The sequence below is a fragment of the Ambystoma mexicanum genome, chromosome 3p, assembly GCF_040938575.1.
Source record: "Ambystoma mexicanum isolate Mex_15411 chromosome 3p, UKY_AmexF1_1, whole genome shotgun sequence".
NCBI classification, from domain to species: domain Eukaryota; kingdom Metazoa; phylum Chordata; class Amphibia; order Caudata; family Ambystomatidae; genus Ambystoma; species Ambystoma mexicanum.
In genome coordinates, this window is record NC_090925.1 from 286792111 (window position 1) to 286818459 (window position 26349).

Here is a 26349-nt window from a genome sequence, read left to right on the forward strand (position 1 = left end):
ATGATGCGGGCAAGTAACACAATGGTTATTCACCCACGGTGGGAAGACAAGCAGTTCTCAGCACCTCAGACATAAAGTGAAACATGACCAAGTTAACAACGTTGCAACATGGAGAGCACTTTCAAAGGAAAAAACGGTACTGCTAACAGATACATTTGGGCACACATAGTCATTCATATCACCTTGAAGAGGTGCACAGAAGGCTGAGAACCGAACTGGGACCCAGGCCTGAGGAGACCATTTCCAGCCAATCAGGGGACAGAAACCCAGGGGTGGATAGCAGGGGCAAGGGCCAATGGTAATCCTACGACCCTGAAACAATGTAATAGGTAGTTTCATGGGAAAGGTGCAGGCCAGTCACCTGACATGGAAGGGCCAATTGAGTAAGATGTATAAGTGCAATCGATAGGGTATACCACTCCAAGCAGCCATTGAGCATGTGTGATAGGTTTTTTGGGGAGGGCCCAGATTGTGACGCAATTCTGAATCAAAATGGGTTGACTGATGTTGAGAGTGGTGACTACAGAGATTTCCGAATGTCCTGTATGCTCCCTGTCGGCTTTTGTAAAAAACAACAGTTCTAACTTGCCCTTGGCTGAGTCCTCCGTTTGTTCTAGAAGCAGGGATGTGTGTCCCTTGGGAGATGAACGGATGAGCTCATGGTAACCCCCAGACCTCTGGCATACCCTGCCAAAATATTCATTTATTTATTTTGCAGCTCTATAAAGCAGTAACTTTTCACCTTCTAGTGCTCAGTCTGCCTCAGACTGAACACCGTACCAGGTAATAATTTGGGCCCGCTGCATTACTCTACCATACCGCTTTACCGCACTGTACCGCCCTTGTATTGGCTAGACCATGGATCAAAATATTCAGAGTACTTTCTACTTCCAGGTGAAATCCCGCAGGATGGCATCAGCCTCTCATTAGGGGGATTCGCTAAACTGAGTTATGCCTCCATCAGCAGAGCTAGGTTTGGGTCCCTTTTTCAAAAGCAGGGATCTCAGAACTCTAGCAATTGCAGAGGTACTCTCCTTGCACCTTCAAAGATTTTCTACCATGTGTTGTTATGGTTACATTTGGCTGGCGGATAGATCAGGAGTAAAACAAACAGAGAGGGGATGAGGAGTGTAGTGAGCAGCTAGCTTCTGTATACTTCGAGCTTCAGCCGACATGGCAGATGAATACTTAGTCTACGGGTGCCTATGCATCGACGCTATATGGTAGCTCGACAGGACACTGACTCTATTACATGAGCGCTGAGACCGTATCTTGCCCTGGGAATCTATAGGTGTACGCAAAATGCTACCATATGGTAGTTGGAGGCTGACCCTATGTAGGAGGAGAGAGAGAGAGCGTGCGTGCGTGCGTGCGTGCGTGCGTGCGTGCGTGCCTTTGTCTGGTTGAGACCACTGAAGAACTGCATCTAAAATATACCTGGGATATTCTTCTCCAAGTCGGAAGGGCATCAACTCTAGGCGCCACAGGAGGAGTTATGCTTCCATTGGTGACAGAGCTGGGGTGATGGCATAGGTCAAGTGAACACCTTTTCATTTATAGAAAAAAGGACAAGCACTGATTTTAAAGCTTAAAGAAGGCGTTCTACTTTTTTCGTTACTACATCAAACGAGCAAGTCCTCATGTGGCCGAGAAAAACATGCTATGGCTCGATAGGTTAGGGGAACACTTCTCGCATGTGAGTTAGAGCTCATACTCTTGGACTCAGGAGGTTAGGGGAGCATCTCTCACAGGTAGTTCAGAGGTCATGCTCTCGGATGCTACATGTTAGAGGAGCATTTCTTACATGTAGGTGAGAGTTCACGCTCTCGGGCTATGGAGGTCAGATGAGCATTTCTCAACTGTAGGTGAGAGGTCTTGCTCTTGGATTCTCAATGTTAGAGGAGCATTTCTTGCCTGTAAGTGAGAGCTCATACTCTAATGATAGGTTAGAGAAAAATGTCCCACCGATGGGTCACGCTCTCAGACTCTGTAAGGTCAGGGATCATTTCTCATCGGCAGGTGCGAGGTCATGCTCTCAGACTCTACATGTTAGAGGAGCATTTCTCGTCTCTAAGTGAGAGGTCATACTCTCGGAATTTGGAAGCTAGAGGAACATTTTTCACATATAGTGAGAGGTCATGTTCTGAAACTCTGGAGGTTTGAGGAGCATTTCTCACCTGTAGTTGAGAGGTCGCCACACTCTCAGACTCTTCTTCTTAGGGGAGCATTCTTTGCGCTTAGGTGAGAGGTCATACTCTCGAGGGTTGAGGAGCATTTCTCACTAGTAGGTGAGAGGTCAAACTCTAATGATTCTATAGATGGGCCTCATTTTTTTGTGGTATTTGGGAGGTAAATCCTCTGAGATGCCACCAAACGGATTTACAGTCACAACCACTTGGTCTCACCACAGATTTTTCATGGGATTGCAAGTGGTGGCAGGCAGTGTAAATCCACATTTTGTGGAGTCCATAGGACTCCATTGGGGATTTTTGCCAGAATTACCACCACTGTAATTTCCTAGTGGTAATTCCGCCAATTTTTGGAAGGAAAGTGGAGGGTTCACCTCCAGCCTCATGCTAGAGGTACAACCTCCACTTTTCCTCCAAAAACCAATAGAATTACCACTCAGTAAACTCACTGGTGGTAATTCTGCCAAAACGTGTATTTTGGAGGTGCGGGCAAAATGGATGTAACGGAATAACCTTCACTTTTTCCTGCACCGCCAAACTCGTAATGATGCCCATTGTATGACTTGCCTGTGCGAGGGCATAGCCTGCATATATAGATGAAAGGGCCATGGGTGCTGTCGCATGTAGGGTTAATAGTGGTTGTTTCCCACAATGCTGACCAGCACTCAGCCTTCAACAGAGAGTTTAATGACTCGAAATACAAAGATCACTCTACAACCTGCCACGACACCTAAACACATATTCTGTGACCCTTTTCCAGAAACTGCATCCTCCGTGGAACGATAAAGAGGGGTGAAACAGAGCCTTAACCTTCCTCCTTCTCGGCTTCTGTCTGGCCCGGATATATGGTGTGGTTCCCCCCTTGAATTCAACCCCAATCTGGCCCCACATTTATAATTAATCTCAGAGAATGTAACCAACATGGGACAGACATCTGCAAGGGCAAGAAGTGAGCAGGGGTTGCCTAGCAACCAAAGGTACCTTAGCAACCGGAAAACCAAAGACACCATAGCAACCCACTTCCCCCGCCCCTTAGCCTGCCGGCAGCTCCCTAGAAAGCATCTCTTGAGGCGTACTTGAGGACAGCACATGAGCTCCCAGGCAGGGGAGAATGCGCGCTTCCCTGAGGAGTTTGTATTAATCGTGTTTTCAGGTTCTGAGCATTACATTTAGCCTGCAATGCTCGTCGCAGCTGCGCTCGATAAGTTGAATTTCCCCTCAACCCCAAAACATCTTCCACTGGCCCTAGAGTTCTGCAGATGTTATGTTATGCTATGTCATAATATGCTATGTTATTCTGCTTTTATACTGCGCCAAATCACTGCCGTACTAGTTTGAGGGCGCCTGTATATGCTGTGTGTGCAATCCGGTAAAATGACTGAATTGTATTTTGAACCATACCTTGCCAATCTAAACCATAAACTACATACAACTCAATTCTGTTCTTCAACTCCTCTCCTCTTCACCCCAACCAAGCCAATGCCCGCTAATTTTACAACTCAACGAAATGGTGCTCAGTGGAGGGCAGTGCAGGAGAGAACACATCTTCACGACCCCATTGTCTGTTATCCTTTTGACTCTATAGATAAGAAAACAGTTTATAACCCCCCCCCCCGCCGACCACCCCACACACACCCCTTGCGGGTGTACGTTCTGTACATTTTCTGATCCACGAACAAAACAAGAATTGATAACTGCAATCTGAACCAAAATACCCTTTCACTTTAGTAAGCATAATTTAGGGGTGCCAAAACACTACTCTAAAGGGTCGGTCTTGTGAAATCTGTGCAGAAGCAGGTTTGTTCACTCAGGCATAGAGGGGACAAAACATAGGCCGGAGTTGTGTGGTATTTAAAACAGAAATATAGGTGGTCTTGTAACATGGAAACCCTAAAACACAAAATTGAACACTAATGCCCCAGGCTCGACAAGCACACATCAGCAATCCCTGTTGGCCACCTGATGATTGGGAGCCACCGACCTCTTTGTAAAGACACTGGGCCTCATTAAAATTATGGCAGTTCGGTAAAAGACTCGGGTAATGTGGTGGTAATTCCGTTACCACCACATTACCACACTGCTGTCCTACAGGTTATGGATGTGAGGTGGCAGATTTTCCTGCAGCAAAAAGCTGGAGAACAATCTGCCTCCTTACTGCCAAAAATCTGTACATTTGTCTGAATTACCACCAGCGGAATTACCGCTGGTGTCAATTCCGCAGATATCCACATGGAGTCCCATGGGCTGCAAAAAATGGGTAATTAACATGACTTGTAATCTCGCAGTAAATCCACGGGACCACGTGGCGGTAACAGTAATTCCGTTTGGTGGTGTTCTTGCTGATTTACCACCGGAATACCGCCAAACTTGTAATGAGGCCCACTGACTTACAAATAGCAGACTTAGAACACAGATTCACACTAGAACCTGCTCCTAGCTGAACAAGTCTTCCTCCAGAGTACCTCCTCTCCGAGGGATCCTGAGGCTGCTACAGTGCCCAATGGTCACCCCAAACGGGAAAAACTCTGGTCATGGCACTATGTTTGGAGTCAATGTGAAAGAACCACAATGGTACAGAAAGCACTTGGGACAGAGCCATGCCGGGGACAAATGAGGACGCTTCAGAAGGCAGTAAGCCCAAGGATCGAGCTGTTTTTAGCCACCTGCGAGTTAAGAGTTAGCTGCAACTGTGGGTGGAGATAATGAATTTATACCATTACTGCGGCCCCCATTGCTGCGACCTCTGAAATTACCAACTTTATTTTTTATTTCGACCCCCTTTACACCACATATATGTGCGGGTGGGAGACCCCCTGCACCAACAGTACTTGCATTATATACTATTACCCGACCCACATATATATGTGGTGTAAAGGGGGTTGAAATAAAAAAACTTGACATTCTCGGGGGTCGCAGTGATGGGGCACAGTAATGGTATAAGTCTGTGATAATTACCTCCTGTTTTGTCAGTGCTCCTGATTATGAGCTGACAAAATCATAAGCAGTAAAACAGGTAACATATGCATGAAGGTATTGCTACCAAAAAGAGCCGCTACGTTACCACCGGTGGTAAAAACTGCGTTCCCCAATGAAGCCCAATGGGACTTCAGAATGGAGTCTAACAAAAACGTGTAATATGGTGGAGATTTCACAGTCACCACTGAGGCTAAATCTCATAGCACTGTTTATACCACCAAACACATGCTGAGACCCTTAATGACTAACAATTCTCCAGTAAGAGGACAGCAATGCACCACAACTGTGAGGAATGCCCATTGACAGAGTGCCTTCAGCCAGGTCACAGCTGAGAGGACTTCATGCCAGGGTTCTTCAGAACTGCTGGCTTATCAAAAACATCTGTGATGTGTCATTCAATGTGTACTATTCCCTTCTGAACCAACAACACCACAACGGTCTTTGCACCCACCTCAAAGTGTTACATTCCCTTCTCTAAAGAACAACCACGACAACACAAGATGATGAAGCAGCTGACCGGGCTCACCTGATGCTGAAATAACATCAGGATATCACCAGAATTCCTATCAGACAGAAAATCACCATCAACAGCAGGTGGGGGGCCGAAGAGGTTCAGACACACGTCTGAATCCCGCATTTCAAAGGTTATTGATGAGCAGGTCAGTCTACACATTTCCATAGCTCCAAATGCACCCTCTCCTAGACCCCCCATGTATCGTGATCACATATAAGGAGATGCTAATTGGCTAGAGTGCCAAGCTGTGGGAGCCACTTACGACTTGCGATGTTTACTTGTGGCTTTGGACACCGCCTGAGAAAACAAAATGGCTCCCCCAGCCATGGCACATTCTACTTCCAACCTCTCAGGAAAGGGGGACCCCTCAGTATTACCGCTTAGGAAAGCGGGGTGTATATATGACTATGACTGGTTGCCTGGCTAACTTCAGAACCCAATGGGTACCAGGCTCCTCCACGACCTGTAACCACATGCTCTGCCTCCGGGCCTCTGCACACTGAGGGGCTGTATCTGTAACCCTACAATCCCCTGCCTCCTTGCACTAACCAGAGCCGGCTCCCTCAGCTGCACTTCCTCAGATCAATGCTACCCTGATTGCACTTCCCACTTTCCCTTCTCCTCCCCCTCTGACCCCTGCACTAGCACGATCTAAATGACACAAGGCCTACTAAGTTTGTTTGTTTCGGCCTTCTTTTGTCTCCCTACGTGTCTCGTTGTGCCTAGTAACACTTGTGTACATGGACATTATAAATGACTCATCATATCATATAATATGTCCACCAGCATCTCCCCCTCCCCTGCCTTTTATACCCCTTAGGTTCAGCAGTGTATAATCTGCACTGAATAAAATATACTATGAATGTCCAAAGTTGTGATGTATCAGAACTCAGTTCAATCCAGGAATCTACCCATTGCCTATGTTAAAAAATACACTGAGAGCCCACTCTCTTGACAGGTTCCACGTAATAATGTCCCTGCAAAAATGTGTCCTGACAAAAAGTTCGCCATTTTTTGCAGAGACATTATTACAGTGAACATGCAGGCGACACCACTGCAACCAATCCTTTTTTACAATGGGAGCAGGGGAAATCCATGCAACCCGTCCCCATACACAATGTCACCATATTAAATGTCGCCAATGGCTTTTCCCGGTGGCATTATGTATGAGGACTATATGTATGGAGACATTGGGCCTCAAAACAAGCTTGCCTGTCCGGTAGTAACGGCGCCGGTAAGCTACCGGCACCGTTACAACCGGACAGGCAAACTACGAGTTCCCGCAGACACTGATGGTAGTACCGACCTCCCCATCCAATTGAACCCTATGGGGCTCAAATGGGAATGGGGAGTAATAATTTCCGGCCCCTGGCAATAGGGAAATACAGCGTCCGCCAGGGCTGTAATGCCCCTGTATTTCCCCATTGCCAGACGCCGGAAACATTCGCAAGCTCAGCGGCAGCATGCCGGCTTTATTGGTAAGGCTACCGCCAAACTTGTAATGAGGCCCATTACTGCCTGATACCTCTTGACATATGTGAACACATTCCAATCCAGAAACGTAACGTCTGTGATAGAATGTACTATGGACGTCTAATGTCATGTCAGAATACAGTCCAATGCAGCCAGGCAGCCGCTCAACGTCATCAAATGTACTATGAATGTCCATAATAGTAGAATACAGTGGGAGTTTGACCCCCTGAACATGTTAATGTCAGCAGAGCCCGAGGGACAAGATGGAAGCCACTATCCCACAGCAGGCAACACATCGGGCCTCATTCCGAGTATGGCGGTAAGGGATAGCGGCCACCGCTAACGAGAGCGGTGGCGGTAATCCCTTACCGCCATACTCCGAGTTCCCTTTGCGCCATGGTGGTTTTAACACCTGCTTTTAGCAGGTGTTAAAAACCATGGCGCTAAGGGACCTTGATGTTAATTACGCCACCGTAATTTACGGTGGCGTAATTGACGCCTTCCCCACTCCCATTATGCCCTATGGGGCAAGAATGGGAATGGGGAAGGGTAAATGGGGATTGGGGAATTACCGCCCCGCCAACCTTGGAATGGGGCGGTAATTCCGCCATCCACCAAGGCGCTGCCGGTCCGGGTACGGCGTCAACCAAGGCGTTAATAGCGCCATTGGTTAGCGCCGTACTCGGAATGAGGCCCATCATCTTTCATGTGCATTAACCACTTGGCCGCACCACCAACAAGAGAATAATGGCCTGCTCCCCTTAGAACACTAAGTAAGTGAAGGGTGCAGGCTCTCAAAGGGACTAACCCAAAACTGCATGAGCAGCAGCAGCAGCAAATCCGGGTACATGAACTCAGACAGCTCAGCCCTGACTGCTTTCGGATGCAACTGGCACGTGGGCAGTAATGTAGGCTGGAGTAACCATACTTGGCATTTGATAAATGAATATACAGTTCAACAGATTCCTTCAAAGACACCTCAAAGGGGACCATGGGACTAAAGACATTTCAGAGTAGCTCACGATTTAAGTATCATATTCTGTCCAAATGTTGTAATTAAGCGTTATCACCTGATCCAGCGGGCCAGATCGGGTGGTAACGGCCTCGTGCCCAAGGTATACTGCTTATAGATGGGCACCAGTGCCATTACAACAGGATCCGGCCCGTCGGATCGAGTGTTATTGCTGTTAGTACGCCAGGTTTTAAATCCAGAAACCACGGGCGCTAAGAGCAATGTATTTTGTTTCAATAAATGGGAAACCTTGCAGCGTCCCGTTCATTTAAACAAAATACTTACTTAAGATGGCGGCCATGGATCTGGAAGGTGGTGTTCCATACGGAGCCCCTCTTCCACTTCCATGGCGGCCCAGAAGGCTGGAGCAGTGGTAGTTTTGCAGCCACTACCAAAAGAAATCAGGTAAGTGGGGATAGGAGCATAGGCGTAGCCAGGATTGTCTGGGGCCTGAAGCTAATGTAGTTGGGCCCACTGCACTGACAGTTATCTGTAAATGCCCACACAGAGCTGCTGAGTCGGGCATTTACAGATTTTGGGTGGGCCTTGCCCCTCAGGCCCTACCCATAGGAGGGGGCCATAGACCCGAGGAGAGAGGGGGGGAAGAGGTTGGTTGGAATGGGGGCTTGGATCTTGGGATTCAGCCCACAATCCAAGCAACCTGATTGGTTGGCTCCCCCGACCCGGTTGCTAAGTGTACATGGCTTATTGTGTGAGTTGTCAACATATCTATGTGCATCCCGACAAGGACTTAAGTGGTCTGGTATGTCCTAAAATAATTATAATAACAGTAAATAAAACGTGTTGCAGTCAGACTTAGCAATCATGCGGTACCAAATCTGCTCTTTTCCAACCCAGCAATGATCATTGCACATCTGTGAATAGCCAGGAATCTGGGCAGGATGAATACGCAGCATTAATGCCAGTCAGCCATTTTGCACACACCTCTCCCCGTTCATGCCCCATGACCCATGAGTGTCAGCAGCGTTTCATCAGTGTCTGCCTTATACTCTGTACCCTCCTCTGGCCCAGTCCAACCCCCACCCACCAAGCCCGGGAGACAGAGAATCCTGCCCTTTTTTCCTGACCTGAAGGTGAGTCCCGACTTGCTCTTGAGGTTCCTCAGGAGGTCCAGCTGGTTTAGCGGCGGGATGAGCCTGAGGACGGTAAAAACAGAGAGATGGATCACGAGGTGCCATGGTGCATGCAAGTCTGCAGGTCGCAGTATGACTAACTTGGGCCGCCTGGCAGCACACCAAAGTATTGCACAGTGAAGACAGACGAACGGCGGACTCTTAATTACTAGTAGGGCAGGACTCATTGTCCTGCACAAGAGTAACTCAAAAGCACCCCCTTTCTCCTTCAAAACCTTTTTTTCTTCATTTCTATGAAGGAAAGACCCGTGTGGCAAAATCCTTAGGGCAAGCCACGTTCCCCATATCCCAGACACAGATGCAAACAGCTCCTGGGGACTGGCGAGAACCGAACAACACCAAACACTTCAATTTACAGACGGAGTTGCCTTTCTCGCAGCGTGAGTGCTGAGGGCAAGTGAGCTCTGGGCATAGCAGTCTCTCTTCCCACTATGCAGTCTTCTCCCCAGCTTGCTGCATTGTGTTCCAGAATGTAGCCTGCTTCCTCGTTGTGCAGAATCCTCCCCATTTTGCCGCGTCTCCAGGCCAGGTTGCAGGATTTTCCCTGGTGAGCCATTTACTCTCCAATTATATAGTCCTCAACCTCAGTATACATAATTTCTGCATTTTTCTCCCGGTATTCAAAGTGATTGTCCATTATGCATCTCATCTAAGCCATTTATTTGCTTCACTGTGAATAATGCTCACCCAGTATATAGTCCCTCCAACATAGGGTCGTATTACCCCAGTATGAAGACTTCTCACTGCAGTATGTGGCCCTCCCACCAGTGTGTTGCCCTCTGTCACTTGGTAATTTCGTTTTTTTCACCCCTTAGGCAAATTCAACCTCTGCACCCCTGGGTATGCAGTCTCGTTCTCTGAGTGCAGTCCTCTCTCCCAGTAAGCAACCTTTCCCCATGACATTTGTAAGAATTGCTACAGAGCCATGTCCTATTGCTGATAGAAGATCAAATATACCTCGGAAAGTAAAAAGGGAGCAACACATGAAAGACTGGGCCTCTTTACAAGTACGGAAGTGTGGGGAAAAGTGCAGGTAATCCTGTTACCTCCATATTTCCTGGACGTAGCTCCTCCACTTTACCTCCAAATATTCCACTGGCGGTAATACCACCAAAAATCTCCAATGGATTCAATAAAATGGGGATTTACACTGCCAAACCTCCACTTGTAATGCAGCAGTATTATAGCTGGTGGTAATACCGGCATTGGTAATACTGCTGGACCAAGTGATGGTAATGGTAATACTGTTGGGTGGTATCTCAGTGGTATTACCATTGAGATACCACCAAACTCGTAATGAGCCCTACTGTACAGAAGCGCTGGGATAGAAGAGGGGACACTGGGCCTCATTACGGGTCCGGCGGTAACCCTGCCAGTGCTACTGGCGGGTTGCCGCCGGACCCGTAATAATTTACTGGTGCCTGACTTCCCGGTGCCACTGGGCTATTACAAGTCTGGTGGCCGAGAAGTCAGGCACTTGTACATTTGTTAATCCCCATTCTCAGGAAGTGGGGACACGGCAGCAGCGGCATCGTTAACAATGGTCCTCCCGTGAAAAGTCTGCCTACAGTGCCCGCCGCGCCCAGCAGGGTCAGACCTGTCGGGCACAGCAGCTACGGCAGGCAGACTTGTAGTTTGCCGGTCGGGAAACGAGCGTGCGGGTGATCTTATCGGCACCCTTGTTTCCGGACTTGCAAACATGTAATGAGGCCCACTGTGTAACAGAGAATTGAGGAAATAAAAGCTGATTAAAGGGTGGGAGGGAAAAGTATGCACACTAAAAGCCCCAATATTATTCCCAATGTGTCACAATCGTATCTCATCATTAATACTCCCAAGTACTCTTTTTAAAAGGATTCTAAATCTCTCTGAAAACAGTTTTGATTTTCAGTAAATGTAAAATAGAAGCGAAAGAGTAAAAAAAGAACCCAAATATGGCTGGAATAAAAATGAAAAAGGATCCTGGTCTAACTGTGGACCGAGCCATTCTGGTCTCTGTGGACCAAGCCATTCTGGTCTGATATGTAAAGAAATGTTCCTTTAGAAACCACCTTTCACAGTTAAAAATAGAACCAAAAAAAAAGTATAGACTCCATCTACTTTACATTTCTCAGTAAAGTATATACACTAAATACGATTTTCCAACATTTCCATTTTGTTTTATGCTAATGGCAATAATGTGGCGTTCATCCCCCGTTCCAGGGACTGGAACGGTGGATACTGCCCCGGCAGCCCAAGTTATCAGCCCAAGTGAAGCGAGGGTGGATAACGAGGTCTCCGACCATTATCCCCCTATTCCAGCCCCTGTACTGTGGGATGAAGGCCATTAGCACCATAGGTTCCCGAAGCGGGAACCCGGGGTGCTAGAAAAGAGGATTTTCCTCCTACAACGGGATGCCTGTGGTGTCCCGGTGTAGGAAGGATAATCCTTTTCCAAGATGGCCACCATGGAAAGGGAAGGTGGCCTTGGGAGACTGCAGAAGGTGAAAAGAGAACCCTATGACCATATTACCACAAGCACATTTTTCTTCCCTTTGAAACCTATCCCAACTTCGAATAACTTTACCACAAAGCAAGTACCAGGTAGACATGGCCACTTTAACCCCATGTGTTGTCCCTCGTGGTCATGGCCAGTAGCCAGATTGTCCGGATCATGACCTTATTCCATGACCCGGACAATCTGGCCACTATCCATGGCCACAGGCTACACCTCAGTCACCAAAGGTATATCACTATTTTTTGTACCTACATTATGACACTTGTCAAAAAATAAAACACGGGCACATTTGCAAAACCATGCTTTCAGGTCCTTGCCAATGCTCCTTACACAAGTTTTCTGGAAATTCACCCATGTTTTATTTTTTCAAAAGTGTCAAATGTATGCACATACAATCGTCATATAACCTAGTCCCCACTTGACAAAATCCATTCAGACTTTACGAAAACATTTATATCTAAATCGATAATCTTTTTGCAAACCTTTGTGTAGAGTTGTCAAATGGCACAACATTTATAATCCTTTATAATATTTTGGGGCGCCCCCTCTAATTTTGCCCCCTCTTGACAAAATCCTACCAAACATTGAAAAAAACATTTATATCTAGATCTATAATCGTTTTGCAAACCTTTGTGTAGATGTGTCAAATGGCACCACATTTAGAAGCCTTTACAATATTTAGGGACCCCCCTCTAATTTTGCGCCCTCTTGACAAAATCCCAGCAAACTTCGCAAAAACATTTAATTTATATCTAGATCTATTATCAGTTTGCCAATTAAGTGTAGATTTGTCAAATGGCACCTCAGTTATAAGCCTTTACATTATTTTGGGACCCCCTCTAATTTTGCCCCCTCTCAACAGAATTCAACCAAACTTTGCATACTCATTTGGAATCGGGTCAGGAATATAATTGTAAAATTTCATGCAGTTTCATTAAGTGGCGACAAAGATATAAGCCATTCAAGAACTGCTTTTCACCAATCCTGTAATGCAGAGGTGCCCGCGAACTTCGCAGGACTGTTCGCGAACTGCTCGCAGACGTTTATGGCGAAAACCTCCTTTTTTTTTGCTTCTTGCAGCCATATCCAATCCCATCATCATCACCCCTCACCTCCCCAGAGATTATTTGATAAATTTGACAAGTGCAATGTTGTGTTTTTTAATATGTTTTTGCTGCGATGTCCGCGGACAGCAGCAGAAGTCCGCAAATCCAAGATGGCAGGCGTTTCCAAAAATCTGACGCACTTCACGCTTTTCACCATCCAATCAGTGGGCATGTCCGATGTCCGCGGGTAGCACGTTGCCTCCTAAGCCAATCAGAGTCTGGTTCGCAGACGGAACAGGGAAATGATTCCGGGGACCGGACCCAAATATCACTAATTTCCACGGGGAGCGAAGTTATAAGCTGCCCAAAAGTGGTCTTCCTATGGGTTTAGCAACTTAACAATAACTACATGGCTACTACTTCGGACCGTGTAATATTTATATATATTTCAGTGGCCAGTATTCCTCTATGCCCATTAGTAAAAGGATTTCAATCACCTATAGTGAGAGTGTCAGCCTTCTGATAGCCAGCTTTGCTATGGGGGTAGCAGATCCCCTATAGGGAGAGTGTCAGCCTTCTGATGGTTGAAGTAAGCTTTGCTATGGAGGAAGCAGATCCCCTATAGTGATAGTGTCAACCTTCTGATGGTTGAAGCCAGCTTTGCTATGGAGGAAGCAGGTGTTTATGGCAGTCGGAAGATAGAGCACTTCCTGCTTCGGGGTGGAGCAGGCATGTCCACTATAGACTGCTTCACAGTCATCATTATCGCCATTGCCCACTCACTGGCCAGTGTTGGAAGTGTACAAAAAGAAGTAGTGGAACTATGTTCCCTACTGGCCTACACCGATCCCAACAAACCCCATCACCACACACCCTCCCACGCACAATACAAACCCCAAAACACAAGCTCCTGCTGTTTAGGGGAACACTCCGTGCAGTGCACTGAAAGTGAGAGATTCAACTTCTTCCTACACTTTTATTTTAAAACGAAACAATTCCGGAAAGGTTTCTTTTTAAAATAAAATTATAGGATCTGACAAACTTAATTAAAAGAAGTAGAGGAGCACCGATCCCGACAGCTCCCGCCCACTTCGACCACTGTCGATGGCTATGAGGTCCGTACATCTGCCACGCTTGGCTGACTTGCAGACTGGTGGCAGCAACTACAAGGTTTCCCATTACAAGCCGTTGTGATTCATTACAAAGCCCTCCACCATGAATCAAAAAATCCTACAGCATGTGCATCTTTACTGTGAAGCCACCGATAGTCTACAATTAAATCCCAACCATAAACCAATCCAGAGATTCCAAAATGCTTGTGCGCCAAAAAGTGGATAGTGCCGACACTCGTTTATACTCTTTGCAGCATCTACATTGTTGTACAACACTTTCCTTATACTTATCAGACAGAACTCCACCACAATTGGTGACATAAAAGATTGGTATAATTTAACGCATACCGAGATGGTGGGTAAAGAGTCTGTTACTGCTTCAGAACGAACATTAAATGTTTCAAATATGTTAATAAATGTGACATCATTCTATATTATCAATATCAAGGAACAATACAAAAATGTCACCCCCCGAAAATGTCGATCCTTTCATAATTGCCCCTTTGCACGGTAATAAAATGCTTAACCCCACTACACCGACTTATTGGAGCAGGGGCTGCAGGGTTGTCCCCTGCTCCCTTTTGTCTGTGTAGTGGGGGTCGGAGGGTTGTGGGGTTGTCCCCTGCTTCCATTAGATGGGAGCTGTGACAATAAAGAAAGAAATAATGGTTAAAAAGAAAAGAAAAAAGGACCCTGTGACGCCAGTTAAGACCCACGTTAGTGGGCGAGAACTGATGCTGCAGGGTCGGGTGAGAGATGGCGGCACAGTTCACAGTGTGCCGCTGAAAAGCTAAGTGGGTAGGGGGGAGGCGGTTGCAGGGGATACGTCATAATGGGGGTCAACAATTTAATTGTCGACATTATGGGCGGTGCAGTGATCACATAGATTCCAATATCAATAGCAATATTTCCTTTATTCATAAATTACTAATTTCTGTTAAGATAAATCAAAGGTACAATAAAATAACATTTAAAAACACGTCACATAGATAGCCTATCTTGGTTTCAAAATGATGGTCTCCTATGACTAAGTGGCGGGTGCAAATATCCCAGATTTAATAAAAGAATCGAAACAACAACTATTATGGTGGGACCTTTCTCCCTAGACTAATATATGTCGTTCAGGCGCTGCCGATGCACATATGCGGCAAAGATCCAGATTACCTAAGAAGCTTATTTTTAAGATTGGGCTGGGGGTCCCGTTAATTTGCAATGACTTCCTAGCTGCGAAACTGGCCCCGATACTAGACTGGCCAACAGACACGAGGGCCCAGAAACGGAAAGAAATTGAGGAGGCAGGACTGACTCCCCCATTACACTTACTCCCATTTACATCAAAAGAAGATAGAAGACAGATACGGAGGTCCTGCCAATGACAGCAGCCACCTTGGCGCACTGGGATAGCGCTGGTCGACCCCTTGATATTCCAGTGGGCCTAGGTTCATTTACACTGGTTATAAACAGCAGAGCATTAACACAGGGGCTTTTTGCAATGTGGGGAAGAGACTCCCCGCTGAGACTTAGGGTTCTACATAAACAAGGGGAACCCTTAACCTTCCTAGAAAGCAAGACTACATTTGGTCTTCGTGAATCAGAGAGATTTCGCTATACACAGGTCAGGCACTGGATTACCAATCCAGCAATGAAAAGAGCAGCTGCTGGATACCCCATGGAAATTGAACTCATGGCACAGGAGGGGAAGGGGTCAGCGAGAATCTCCCAGTTATATAGGCTTCTTGAGAAACCAGAAGGAGAGAGAAAACACCTCTGTATTGCTCAGTGGCAACACGCTCGTCTTTCAAGCAAGACAACGCTGAACAACACAGGTTGATTCCCGGGTCCGCGCTAGAAACCTCTTTGGTATTAAGCATGTTATAAAAACACAATTATAAATAGGAACATGGTGTTGGACAGGAAATCTCAGAGGAAGCTTAGGGTAAGATTTGGTGATGAACCCACAAGAGATCAAGATGCATGCAAATAAAGGAGGGGGTCATTAAGCTCTGCGACCGATGATATCTCCTACCAGCAATGTTCCACAGAATATGTCCAAATACTTCTGTCCATTGCTGGCATGGATTTGGGGCCGAGGGAGTGACATGATACACATGTGGTGGTCCTGACCAGTAATACAACAGGTGCAGAGTAAGGAGATTACTCGGAATCAGCTCCTCCTGTGTCATCTGGGGGACACTCTGGATGATGGGTCATTCCCTCTATCGGGCCCGCGAGTCACTCTTAGCTGGCAAAAATAACTAGGGCTCGTTTTGGGAAGTCTCAGGAGGGCCCCCATCAGCTTACTGGTGGACCAAGGTATAGTAGATCCTAACCATGGAACGAATCACAGCACTGGTGACCAATTCAATCCCCAAGTACATCAGGATTTGGTCCCCCATGTAGAACATGATAGAGATAGGGAGGCCTCTGTATTTCGACCACACCTCATGCAAAACCTCTGCCTCGCATTGTACAATGGGAGGAAACGCTGAGGGGCTTGATTGGGTAGGGTCTTGGGCTATACATAAGAGAGGGCAGCCAAGGAATGGGCCGGCCAACAGAGACTGACCACATTATTGCACGTCCTGGGGTACATGGGGTTGGCAGAGCTACATCAAAGTACAAGGTACGAAGAATGCCTATGTGTTCGGTATTGATTTGGTGGGAGGGAGGAAATGACTCACATGTTCTTTATCAATGTTGCTATCTTGCTAAGCTGACCAAAGTATCCAATGTGATGATTAAATGAAAATAAAGCTTATTTAATAAAAAATACATCACATACAAACAATTAAAAGTAAATGTACATTTCCAAAAACAAAACCGAGATGTCCGGAATGCAGATTAAAATGAGCCTGTTCTCTTAAAATATGTATTTACTGTATCAGGTTCAATTTTGTACATCTAATCAACCCTGAACATACAATAAAATTAGAGAGGGCTAAAGTGGCATCATAAGTGTTGGAATGCATGTTCAAATTGCTGCCCCCCAAACGATTTAGATTGCGTAAAATATACTAACACATGCGGAACGTGAAGAGAGTGGTGCAGAAGGAGAGGAGAACCGTACGGGTGGGAGCAATTTGGTGGGAGACACATGTAGTATGGACGTTTATAGAGTGGAAACTAACCATTTGCCTTGCGATAGTGTTATGCAGTGTATATTGCACGTGTGAGGCATCTATAACATGAACTAACAATGTATTTGAGAGTAGGACTGAAACCTCACAGGCTGTGTTGGAAATACAGAACAACAAGGACTCTTCCCTTACTTGATTATCACATTCCAATTCACAGGCACGGTAGGGAACATGCACATGCACCCACATATAAATGTATCAAGCTACACGTTTGAACAATTAGGTAGGAATGCGAGCAGAAAAATGGATGGACTGCAGCCCAGTACGAAGACCATACTCATGGGAGCCAGGGCAGAGGTCTTGAGATGCCAAACAAACAAATTGAGATTTCGAACACTAGCACCCTCCAGAATAATGGTCAATCTATTTGAACTACCGGAGTTGCAGGAACAAGACTCATGGATTGGATGGATTAGTGGGACACCAGGCCCGCCTCGTGGGAGAGGTAGTCGATACAAGGGGGGGCAGAGAACAACCAGGTCCATGATTTGCACCAGGGAGAGCAGAGGGACAATGTTCATAAGAATGCAGCGGGGAGGCATGATGGGGACTGGGGACGTTGGTGTGGCTCGGATGAGGTAAGAGTTGCTTTGTTTGCAAGGACCAGGCTGACCTCAAAGTTATCTGCCGAGTTCATGTTGACAACCAGGTGCACATCACATGGTTAGGAGTAAAGACAGGGTGGTGTATTTTAAGGGTTAACCAATTACTTTGCAGCACTTCGAAGTGAAGAGGCCATTACCCACGTGTGGAGAAGATGGAGGAGAAGATAATACAACCAATCAGAAGACGGGCCCATATATGAAAATTAGCATTTAAATAGGCCAAAGGTAGCCAAAGAGGGTGGGGGATGAATGCTGTATATTGAAGGGGTTTCATTCATGATGAGTTGTATGTTTTTAAAGTGATGTTCACTTTGATGAAGGGAAAGAGTACTGTGGCAGTGGACTTATAATACCCTGTCACCATTTTCTTTTTTGTATACAAAATTAAGTTCTTAATCTTCTCGAAGAAGGGTGCACGTGGCCTTTTTCCCTAGTGAGTTATTTTTTCTATGTCTGGTTGTTGTGGAGTTATCCTACATTATTGGTGACCCTGACGTGATCCCAGATTCCCCTGTGAAGAAAGAAGGTTCCTGGCTGCACATCTGGAGAGGCCACACCCACCTGCAACAACCAGTCCCCTTTGTGTGCATCTTCAAGAGGTTTACAGGAGCCATGTTATCAGAATTCCTGTCTTTTCTTTGGAGTGGGCGCTGTCCCTGGATTGTGCAGGCCATTGATGGTACCCCATGATGGAGGACTTCTCTTCAGAGAAAACAAGTGGGATATGGGAGGGGAGTGTGAGTGTTTGAGGGGATGAAGAAGGGTGTATGTGTAGCATGGGCAGGATGGATGGATAGGTTGGAAGACCATGTGGTGTTGTAAATATGTTAATTTGATTTGTTTTATATAGATGATTGTGGTATAATGGGACAATTTCCTATGTTATTAGGGAAGAAGTTAGCTCTGTGCAATGAAGAAAAAGGACATGGGTAGAAGCCCTGTATATTTAGTGGGTCTGGGATCTCTGTGCCCACTATAAGGGGGGAGGAGGACATGAGAACAAGAAGTAGTTGTGGTAGAGGCCCCCATGGGCCTGGGATCTCCTCAACTGATGTAGAGGGGGTTTTGGCACAAAAAAGTGGTTTTATGTTGTGATTTTTGTTGTTTATTTTGTTGTCACAAGTAGAGGCTTGAGGGAGGGCCTGACACGTTGTGTGAAAAGATGGTTATAAACAGTAAATGGATGTGGGAATGAGGGAAGTGTGTAAGAGTGTGAGTATTGAGGTAAGGGGTGGGCGTTGATATTGGGAGTGTGCAAGAAGATGGAGGAGTACTGGGAGGGTACGGTTTTGTAATTTGCGGCAGGGGTGTTGTAATATTTTATAACAGTGACACAGGGGTGGCCACAATGGAGCCGGCAACTTCTTATGTGCAAAGCCCTTCCCTTGTATCGAGAACAAATTCCCAAGTATCACAAGGAATGATTGGAAGAAATGAAAGGAGGGAATACAAGCCCTGGTCAGAACAGGGAATGACTAAGAGATATATTGAGTATATATGTACACATTCTTGGCAGCCAATTAGAACGGTAAAAAGTTCAAAAGTAGAAAGGAAGCATTAGTGTTATGGAAAATGGTGTAGGATTTGGAAGACGTTCCTATGGATCCCGTTAAGATGGTGAGCGAGTTCATCACGCCCTGCATCCTGACAACCACTACATCTTCGGTTTCTAGTGCACCTGTGCCCCCCCGATGCAGTTCAGTGTCCCCTGTTAGGATGTTATCCCACGCATGCAACATTGGGATATACAAACCCCACATATGTTCCTTTGCCTACTACAGCTCTTCCAGTGCCCATGCCAGCCCAATATCACATCCTCCCTAACTCCACAGTGTCTCCCCTGCAAGGAGTAGAGCACTGGAAGGAACTGACACAAAACCACAAAATGAGTTGCTAGATGAGTTAAGAAAAGTAGAAGGAGAATAAGCCATATTAAAATTGAACAGGTGAGACGGGCAACATGTAACGGTGAGAACAGATGAATGGAGAGCAGGAGATATTTTGTTTCGAATAGACATTACTGCTATTAAGGATGTGCATACAGAAAAGGAGAAAGAGTAGAGGAGGAGGCAGCTGGAAGACTGGACTATGATATGGTTTGTTCGGATGAGGAGTATGACCATACACGAGGGGGCGATGAGGAGAGGGACACTGTATAAGAGGTGGGAGAAGAGGAGCAAGTTCCATTATTTCCCCGCAAGTAGAATTTTTGTGGGGAGCTAAGGTACAGAACAGATATGCATATATGGAGGTGGCTAAGAGATCAGTGGTGGGAAAGTAGAGAGTGGTAAAGACAGTAGGAGCACAGTTTCCATTATTATACAAGGGACCAGGATGAGGGCAGTATATACCATGGGCTCAAATGAATAAAAATAATATCATGAAGGCACTCCCGTATCTTACTGCTGGAGCTGGTAAGTGGTTATATACCTTCAAGAAGCAAACGGCTGGTACATCCTTGGCCGTAGGGGATTAGAAATGTTTATTTGTTTCAATACTGGGGGATCAACCTGAAGACATATGGGTTAAAGCTGGGTACCCAGGTGTGAAGCTGGGCGATGACAGTCATGAGGCAGCGCAGTTCAATGACATTGGGACCCAAGTGTGGGCAGTGCTATGGCACACATACCCAGATACGCCTGATCTTCAATCGATCATGCAGAGGACAATGCCAGATGACGAGGACCCTGCTCAGTACATATTACGCATACAAGAAATGTGGAAGGCAGAAACAGGAGATTCTTTGGACCTAGCAATTCCTTTCTTTTATTTAATCATGAAGCACAGACTTCTGAAAGAGGTAGAGAAAGCACTTGACAAGATAGTGGGGATTGCGGCAAAGGGCTGGGCAGAAATCCAATCTATTATCGTACACCACTGTAAACGTTTGAAAGAAAAGGAAAAGGAGGCAACACAGTACAGAAGAAGTTAGCGACGGTTGCGTTTGTAGGGGCTGTAGCAAAAGTACAGTCAGAAGGACTAGTAGAGTGTAGGGTGATTCAGGCTAATGTGCAAGCTGCACCTATGAGGGGAGGTGAAAACGACTGGACAGGTGGGTACCAGCCCCAATATCAAGAGGGTTCTCTGGGGGGCTTTCACCAGGTAGGTTTTTTTGGGGGGGCATTGGGAAGGGTGAGGTGGTTTCAGAAGAATGGGACGACAAGGAGGAGGAGCAGGTAAATGTTGGAAATGTGGGCGAATGGGCCATTTTTCAAGAGAATGCTGATGTAGGCATATGTTTGCCTACCCCCAACAATAAATGTATCCTTCTCCCCAGGGAGGTTTAGTACCATACCCCCAATCATACGGAAAGCCAACCCGGCAGTTCCTTATGGTGCGCCATTGCCCACCGCCCCGCCCGTACTCCCACCATCATTTCTGCAGTTGTCTGTCACAGGTTCCAGTAATGTGCCATCCTATGCAGTGCATCAAGGACAATAGCAGGATCCTCAGATACTGAACAGTAACGCAGTATCTAATGGTACAGTGACACACTGTCATGGGGCCATGGTGGTTGGAGGAAATTCATCTATGTTTCCAGGAATGAACACATATCCAGATTATGACAGCCCACAGAGAGCCTTAGCTTCCCCAGTTCTATCGGACACTGCCAAACCAGAAGAGGAATCATTGATGGGCTTGGAGATAGGTAAAAAATCATTTATTTTAATGGTGGACACATTGTGATCAAATCATGCATTAGTGAGGGAGGATACCCTTTGTCCGGTGAGGTAATGGATATGCAGGGCATCTCTGGGGCAATTCAATCAGTTCCATTCACAAAATAAACTATCCTTTAAGGTGGAGGTAGATAGGTGTGGGACATATTGATTGATGTACTCTACTGCAATCCCCATTCCATGTATTGGGTAGGGACTTCTTATGTAAGCTCATCATCAACATCGTTCACAGGAAGTGGAGTGGTGTGCTTGATGCCTGGTATGTGTACCATGAGGGTAATGTTGACCTTATGCAGCAGCAAGAGGAATACCAGTGGCCCCTGATTTGTCAATATACGGTATTACAATACTCCTTAGTGCAGTTCCGGAGGTCGCTAGAAAGTACTGGAGAGTACATTCTGAATTTCTGTATAGGCCAGCCCAACCTCAAGAAATAGTTGCAGGAACGATTATCATGCTTGGCATAGAAGGAGTTATAGTGTCAAAGGGCAGGGTTGTGTTAAAGGAATGGTCCGCCTAAAAAAGTTTATTGCAAAAAAAGATGGGCAATAATAAAAAAAATCGATTGGCACTTTTTTTTTAAGTCTCTATGTAAAATTTTGAGAAAATGAAGCTCAAAGGGAAGAACATGAGGGCATCCATTTTGTGAAATGGATGCCCGCCACTGTGCTTGCTTTGGCTTTTGCGGCGCTAATGAAGGAAAAGCCAGCCAGCTGTAGTAAACAAAAGCTACCACTGGGTGGCTTTTCCTTCATTGGTGCCGGGACTCGGAGAACGGAGACCGGAGACTACAGGCAGAAAAGCTGCAGCTGCATCTGGGTAAGTGCTATTTTTTTAATAAAAATAAACACTAGCTGCATTTTGTTTCTAAGTTTTCCGGGCTGGAGGAGCCGCAGCTTTAAAAATGTTGTATTTATGTTTGTGGTAGCTTTTGAAGCTACAGCAAACATAAATACAACGTTATTGTGTTTGAAAACGCTGCAGTTTTTCTTTCTCGGAGGAGCCTGAGAAACTTGGAAAGAAAAACTGTAGCGTTTTTGAAACCCAAAACATTGTGTTTCTGCTGCCGTGGCTATCACTTTGGGTCTCCGGTGTTCCCACAGGGGAGCACCGGTGACCCAAAGTGATAGCCACGGCAGCAGAAACACAACGCGGTTGTGTTTCCATGCCACAGTGTTTCTGCCTAAAACTGTTTTCCCATTTGGGGCTCTCGGGCTCCCCACGGGGAAAATAGCTATAACGGGAGTTGTTATGCCTGCTCCCTCATCCCCCACGAATCAGTAGCATCAAAGTGTTAATGCCCCAGGAAATGTTGCCATTGGAAGCCCAGTTTTTGGTGCATTTAGCACTGTGCTGGTTGCCCAGTCTGTTCCAGGGGCACAAGGTACAAGTTGTACTTATGGACAAAGATGGAGAAAAGTGTGCCACAGACGATAGTGCACCTCAATGTAAGCCATGGCACATGTTAAAATTGGATGGAGTGTTGTTTGTGTTGAACAGATAACAGAATGCGGTGGTGAGCTGTGCTGCAAGGCGGTTGGCGGGGTTCAGAGAAGAAGTAATATGGAACATCAATAAGAAATGTTTCACAACATGGACTGCATACATACCAAAGCTAGGATGGATTGAAGCACATGAAGTTCCAGTACGGGTTCAGCCAGTGGAAGAATATCAGTTCTGTTTTCGAAAGCATGGGACTGTTCCAGTGCGCACTAAAACTAAGTGCAACAAGACAATGTACATTCCAGATCTTGCAAAAGGAACAGCGGCTCTGATGGATTTGCACTGGGTATGCGGTCATCCAGCATATCTGCATCTTCTTTCTTCCTAACAAGGCACGTGTGCATTAACAGAATTGCACTCAGCAATCCTTGTGGTACCTGAAGCTCATCTGACACTGCAATCCAAGCATGGGGTATCACAATCTATCCCCTTATCAATCCAACCCCCTAAATGGATTTTCACCAAATTTGTGCCAAGTGTGGTGGCTTGATCCCGAAAGCTTGCTTTTGTAAATTTGAATGTTTGATATCTGGGTTCGGTCCGCAGTCTCACTTCCCTGTTCGGTCCGTGGACGGGCCTCCGATTGGTCCAGAGAATGGCATTAAGTTCCCAGATGTCAGACGCACCCGTGATTGGATGGTGAAAAGCGTGAGGTGCATCAGATTTTTGGAAACGCCTATCATGTTGGATTCGTGGCCACAACATCGCACTTGTAAAACTAATCAAACAATCTCTGGGGAGGTGAGGGGTGATGAGGATCGGACGGAATATGTCCTTAAAAAGACTAAAAACAGGCATTTTTCTTCTCTAATGTCCGTGAACAGTCCGGGCAGCCTTGTGATGTTCGTGGACATGAGATGTTCGTGAGCAAGTATGCTTATTTTGGCATTACAGGGTTGGTGAAAAGCAATTGTGGATGGCTTATAACATTAGCGCCACTCAATGAAACTGCATGAAATTGTGGAATGTAATTCTAGACCTGATTCTGAATGGTTTTGCAATGTTTGGTGCTATTTTGTCAATAGGGAACAAGATTAGAGAGGGTTCCAAAATAGTGTAAAGGCTTATAAATGTGGTGCCATTTGACAAATCTGCAGAAAAGTTTGGAAAAAGATTTTAGATATAGATGCGAATGTTTTTCCAAAGTTCAGTGGGCTTTCGTCAAGAGGGGGCAAAATTATAGAGGGGTTCCCAAAATGTGTGATTTTTCCCAGATAATGGAAAAGAAATGCTGCTCACGCCTACAGGCCAAACTGCTGAATGGATTTTCACCAAATTTGCACCAAGTGTGGAAGCTTGATCCCGAAAGCTTGCTTTTGTAAATTTGAATGTTTGATATCTGGGTTCGGTCCGCAGTCTCACTTCCCTGTCCGGTCTGCGGACGGGCCTCCGATTGGCCCAGAGAATGGCATTAAGTTCCCAGATGTCAGACGCTCCCGCTGATTGGATGGTGAAAAGCGTGAGGTGCATCAGATTTTTGGAAACGCCTATCATGTTGGATTCGTGGACACAACATCGCACTTGTAAAACTAATCAAACAATCACTGGGGAGGTGAGGGGTGATGAGGATCGGATGGAATATGGCCTTAAAAAGACTAAAAACAGGCAGTTTTCTTCTCCAATGTCCGTGAACAGTCCGGGCAGTCTTGTGATATTCGCGGACATGTGAGATGTTCGTGAGCAAGTATGCTTATTTTGGCATTACAGGGTTGGTGAAAAGCAATTGTGGATGGCTTATAACATTAGCGCCACTCAATGAAACTGCTTGAAATTGTGGAATGTAATTCGAGACCTGATTCTGAATGGTTTTGCAATGTTTGGTGCTGTTTTGTCAAGAGGGAACAAAATTCGAGAGGGTTCCAAAATAGTGTAAAGGCTTATAAATGTGGTGCCATTTGACGAATCTGCAGAAAAGTTTGGAAAAAGATTTTAAATATAGATGCAAATGTTTTTCCAAAGTTCAGTGGGCTTTCGTCAAGAGGGGGCAAAATTAGAGGGCAGGCCTCAACATTTTTATATGGCTTATAACTCTGTTGCCGTTTGACGAATGTGGACAAAGGTTTTCAGAAAGATTATAGACCCAACCTTGAATGTTTGTGGAAAGACTGAATGGATTTTGTCAAGTGGGGGCTGAGGTATATGATTATTGTATGTACGTACATTTTGACACGTAAGAAAAAAAAAAACATGGGCGGATTTGCTGCAAACTTGTGCAAGGAGTATTGGCAAGGACCTGAAAGCATGGTTTTGCAAATGTGTCTGTGTTTTATTTTTTGAAAAGTGTCATAATTTAGGTACAAAAAATAGTGACATATCTTTGGTAACAAGTGACCCAGCTGAAAGGAGGATAGCACAGGGGCAATTTGTTGGTCTTGGAAGCAAGACCACGCAGAACAACAACAGAGGTTCAAAATCCCGGATTCGTGCTTGGAAACCGAACTCAGGTATTAAGCGTGTTATAAAAAGCCAATTAAATAAATATGTGATGACGGTTGTGATTTCTTCTTTGATGTCCTGGGTGCTAGTCTTAGCAGTGCACGGTGGTGGTGTGAGTTATGGTTGCTTAGCTTACCATAACTGGTGAATTTCTGTAGGTTTTCAGTTTTACTTGTAACCATAACGTCCCTTTAACAACGTTTTATCATTGAATTTCATTGGGGTTCTACTAGTGCAACTTAACCATAACATCACTTTAAAAAAGTTTTTTCAGTGAATGTGCATATGCTCGAATGCTGTGTTTGATGTTATTTGTGTACTAATACAAAATTAAATGGTGACATCCTGAGTTATGAAATATGCAATTACTGGGTCATGATCGCATTCAGGCCGGATAGTGACTCTGGCATCCTGGACCAGGGCCCATGAACAGAGGTTAATCAATATTGTGTCAATTTTAGAAAAAAGCAGAATTCTCCTATAGGTAGGCTTTGCTGGCTGGTCTCACTCTGTATGAAAATTGACTGCATGCAAACCCAGTTCAGCAAACTTATGCGTGGATCTTTTGCTTTTAAGTGCAGGTGGCTAGGGAAAGATGACACCAAGTCTTATATATTCCAAAACCTAACAGAGTTATGCCAAATGTTCAAGTTTTATATATAAAATCATGCGCAATTGAAATTAGAATTAAAGAACAATCACATCAAGTGACTGGGGGTCATTACGACCCTGGCGCTAAGGGGTTAATGGCGCCGTAAAAGGCTGCAGCGCCATTAACCCCTTAGTGCCTTACTACGAGGTTCCTTTGCGGGACCCGACCTGAACGGCTGGTCTGGACCAGCCGTTAAAGTAGGGACCCGCAAAGGGACCTTGATGGCAATTACGGTACCGCAATTTGCGGTACCGTAATTGCCGCCTTCCCCATTCCCATTGAGCCCTATGGGGCAAAAATGGGAATGGGGAAGGGCCATGGAGAAAGGGGAATTACCGCCCCGCCAACCTTGGAATGGGGTAG

General features: G+C 45.7%; 1 protein-coding gene across 9 annotated transcripts in view; it reads right to left on the reverse strand.

Moving 5' to 3' along the window:
- KCNQ2 (potassium voltage-gated channel subfamily Q member 2) overlaps positions 1-26349 on the reverse strand; it is a 533237-nt gene that overhangs the window by 83119 nt on the left and 423769 nt on the right. For all 9 annotated transcript variants that reach the window (XM_069650812.1, XM_069650810.1, XM_069650809.1 and 6 more), the window contains one exon: positions 9253-9321. In XM_069650812.1, the coding sequence (XP_069506913.1) occupies positions 9253-9321 (69 nt within the window). The remainder of the gene's footprint in view (positions 1-9252; positions 9322-26349) is intronic.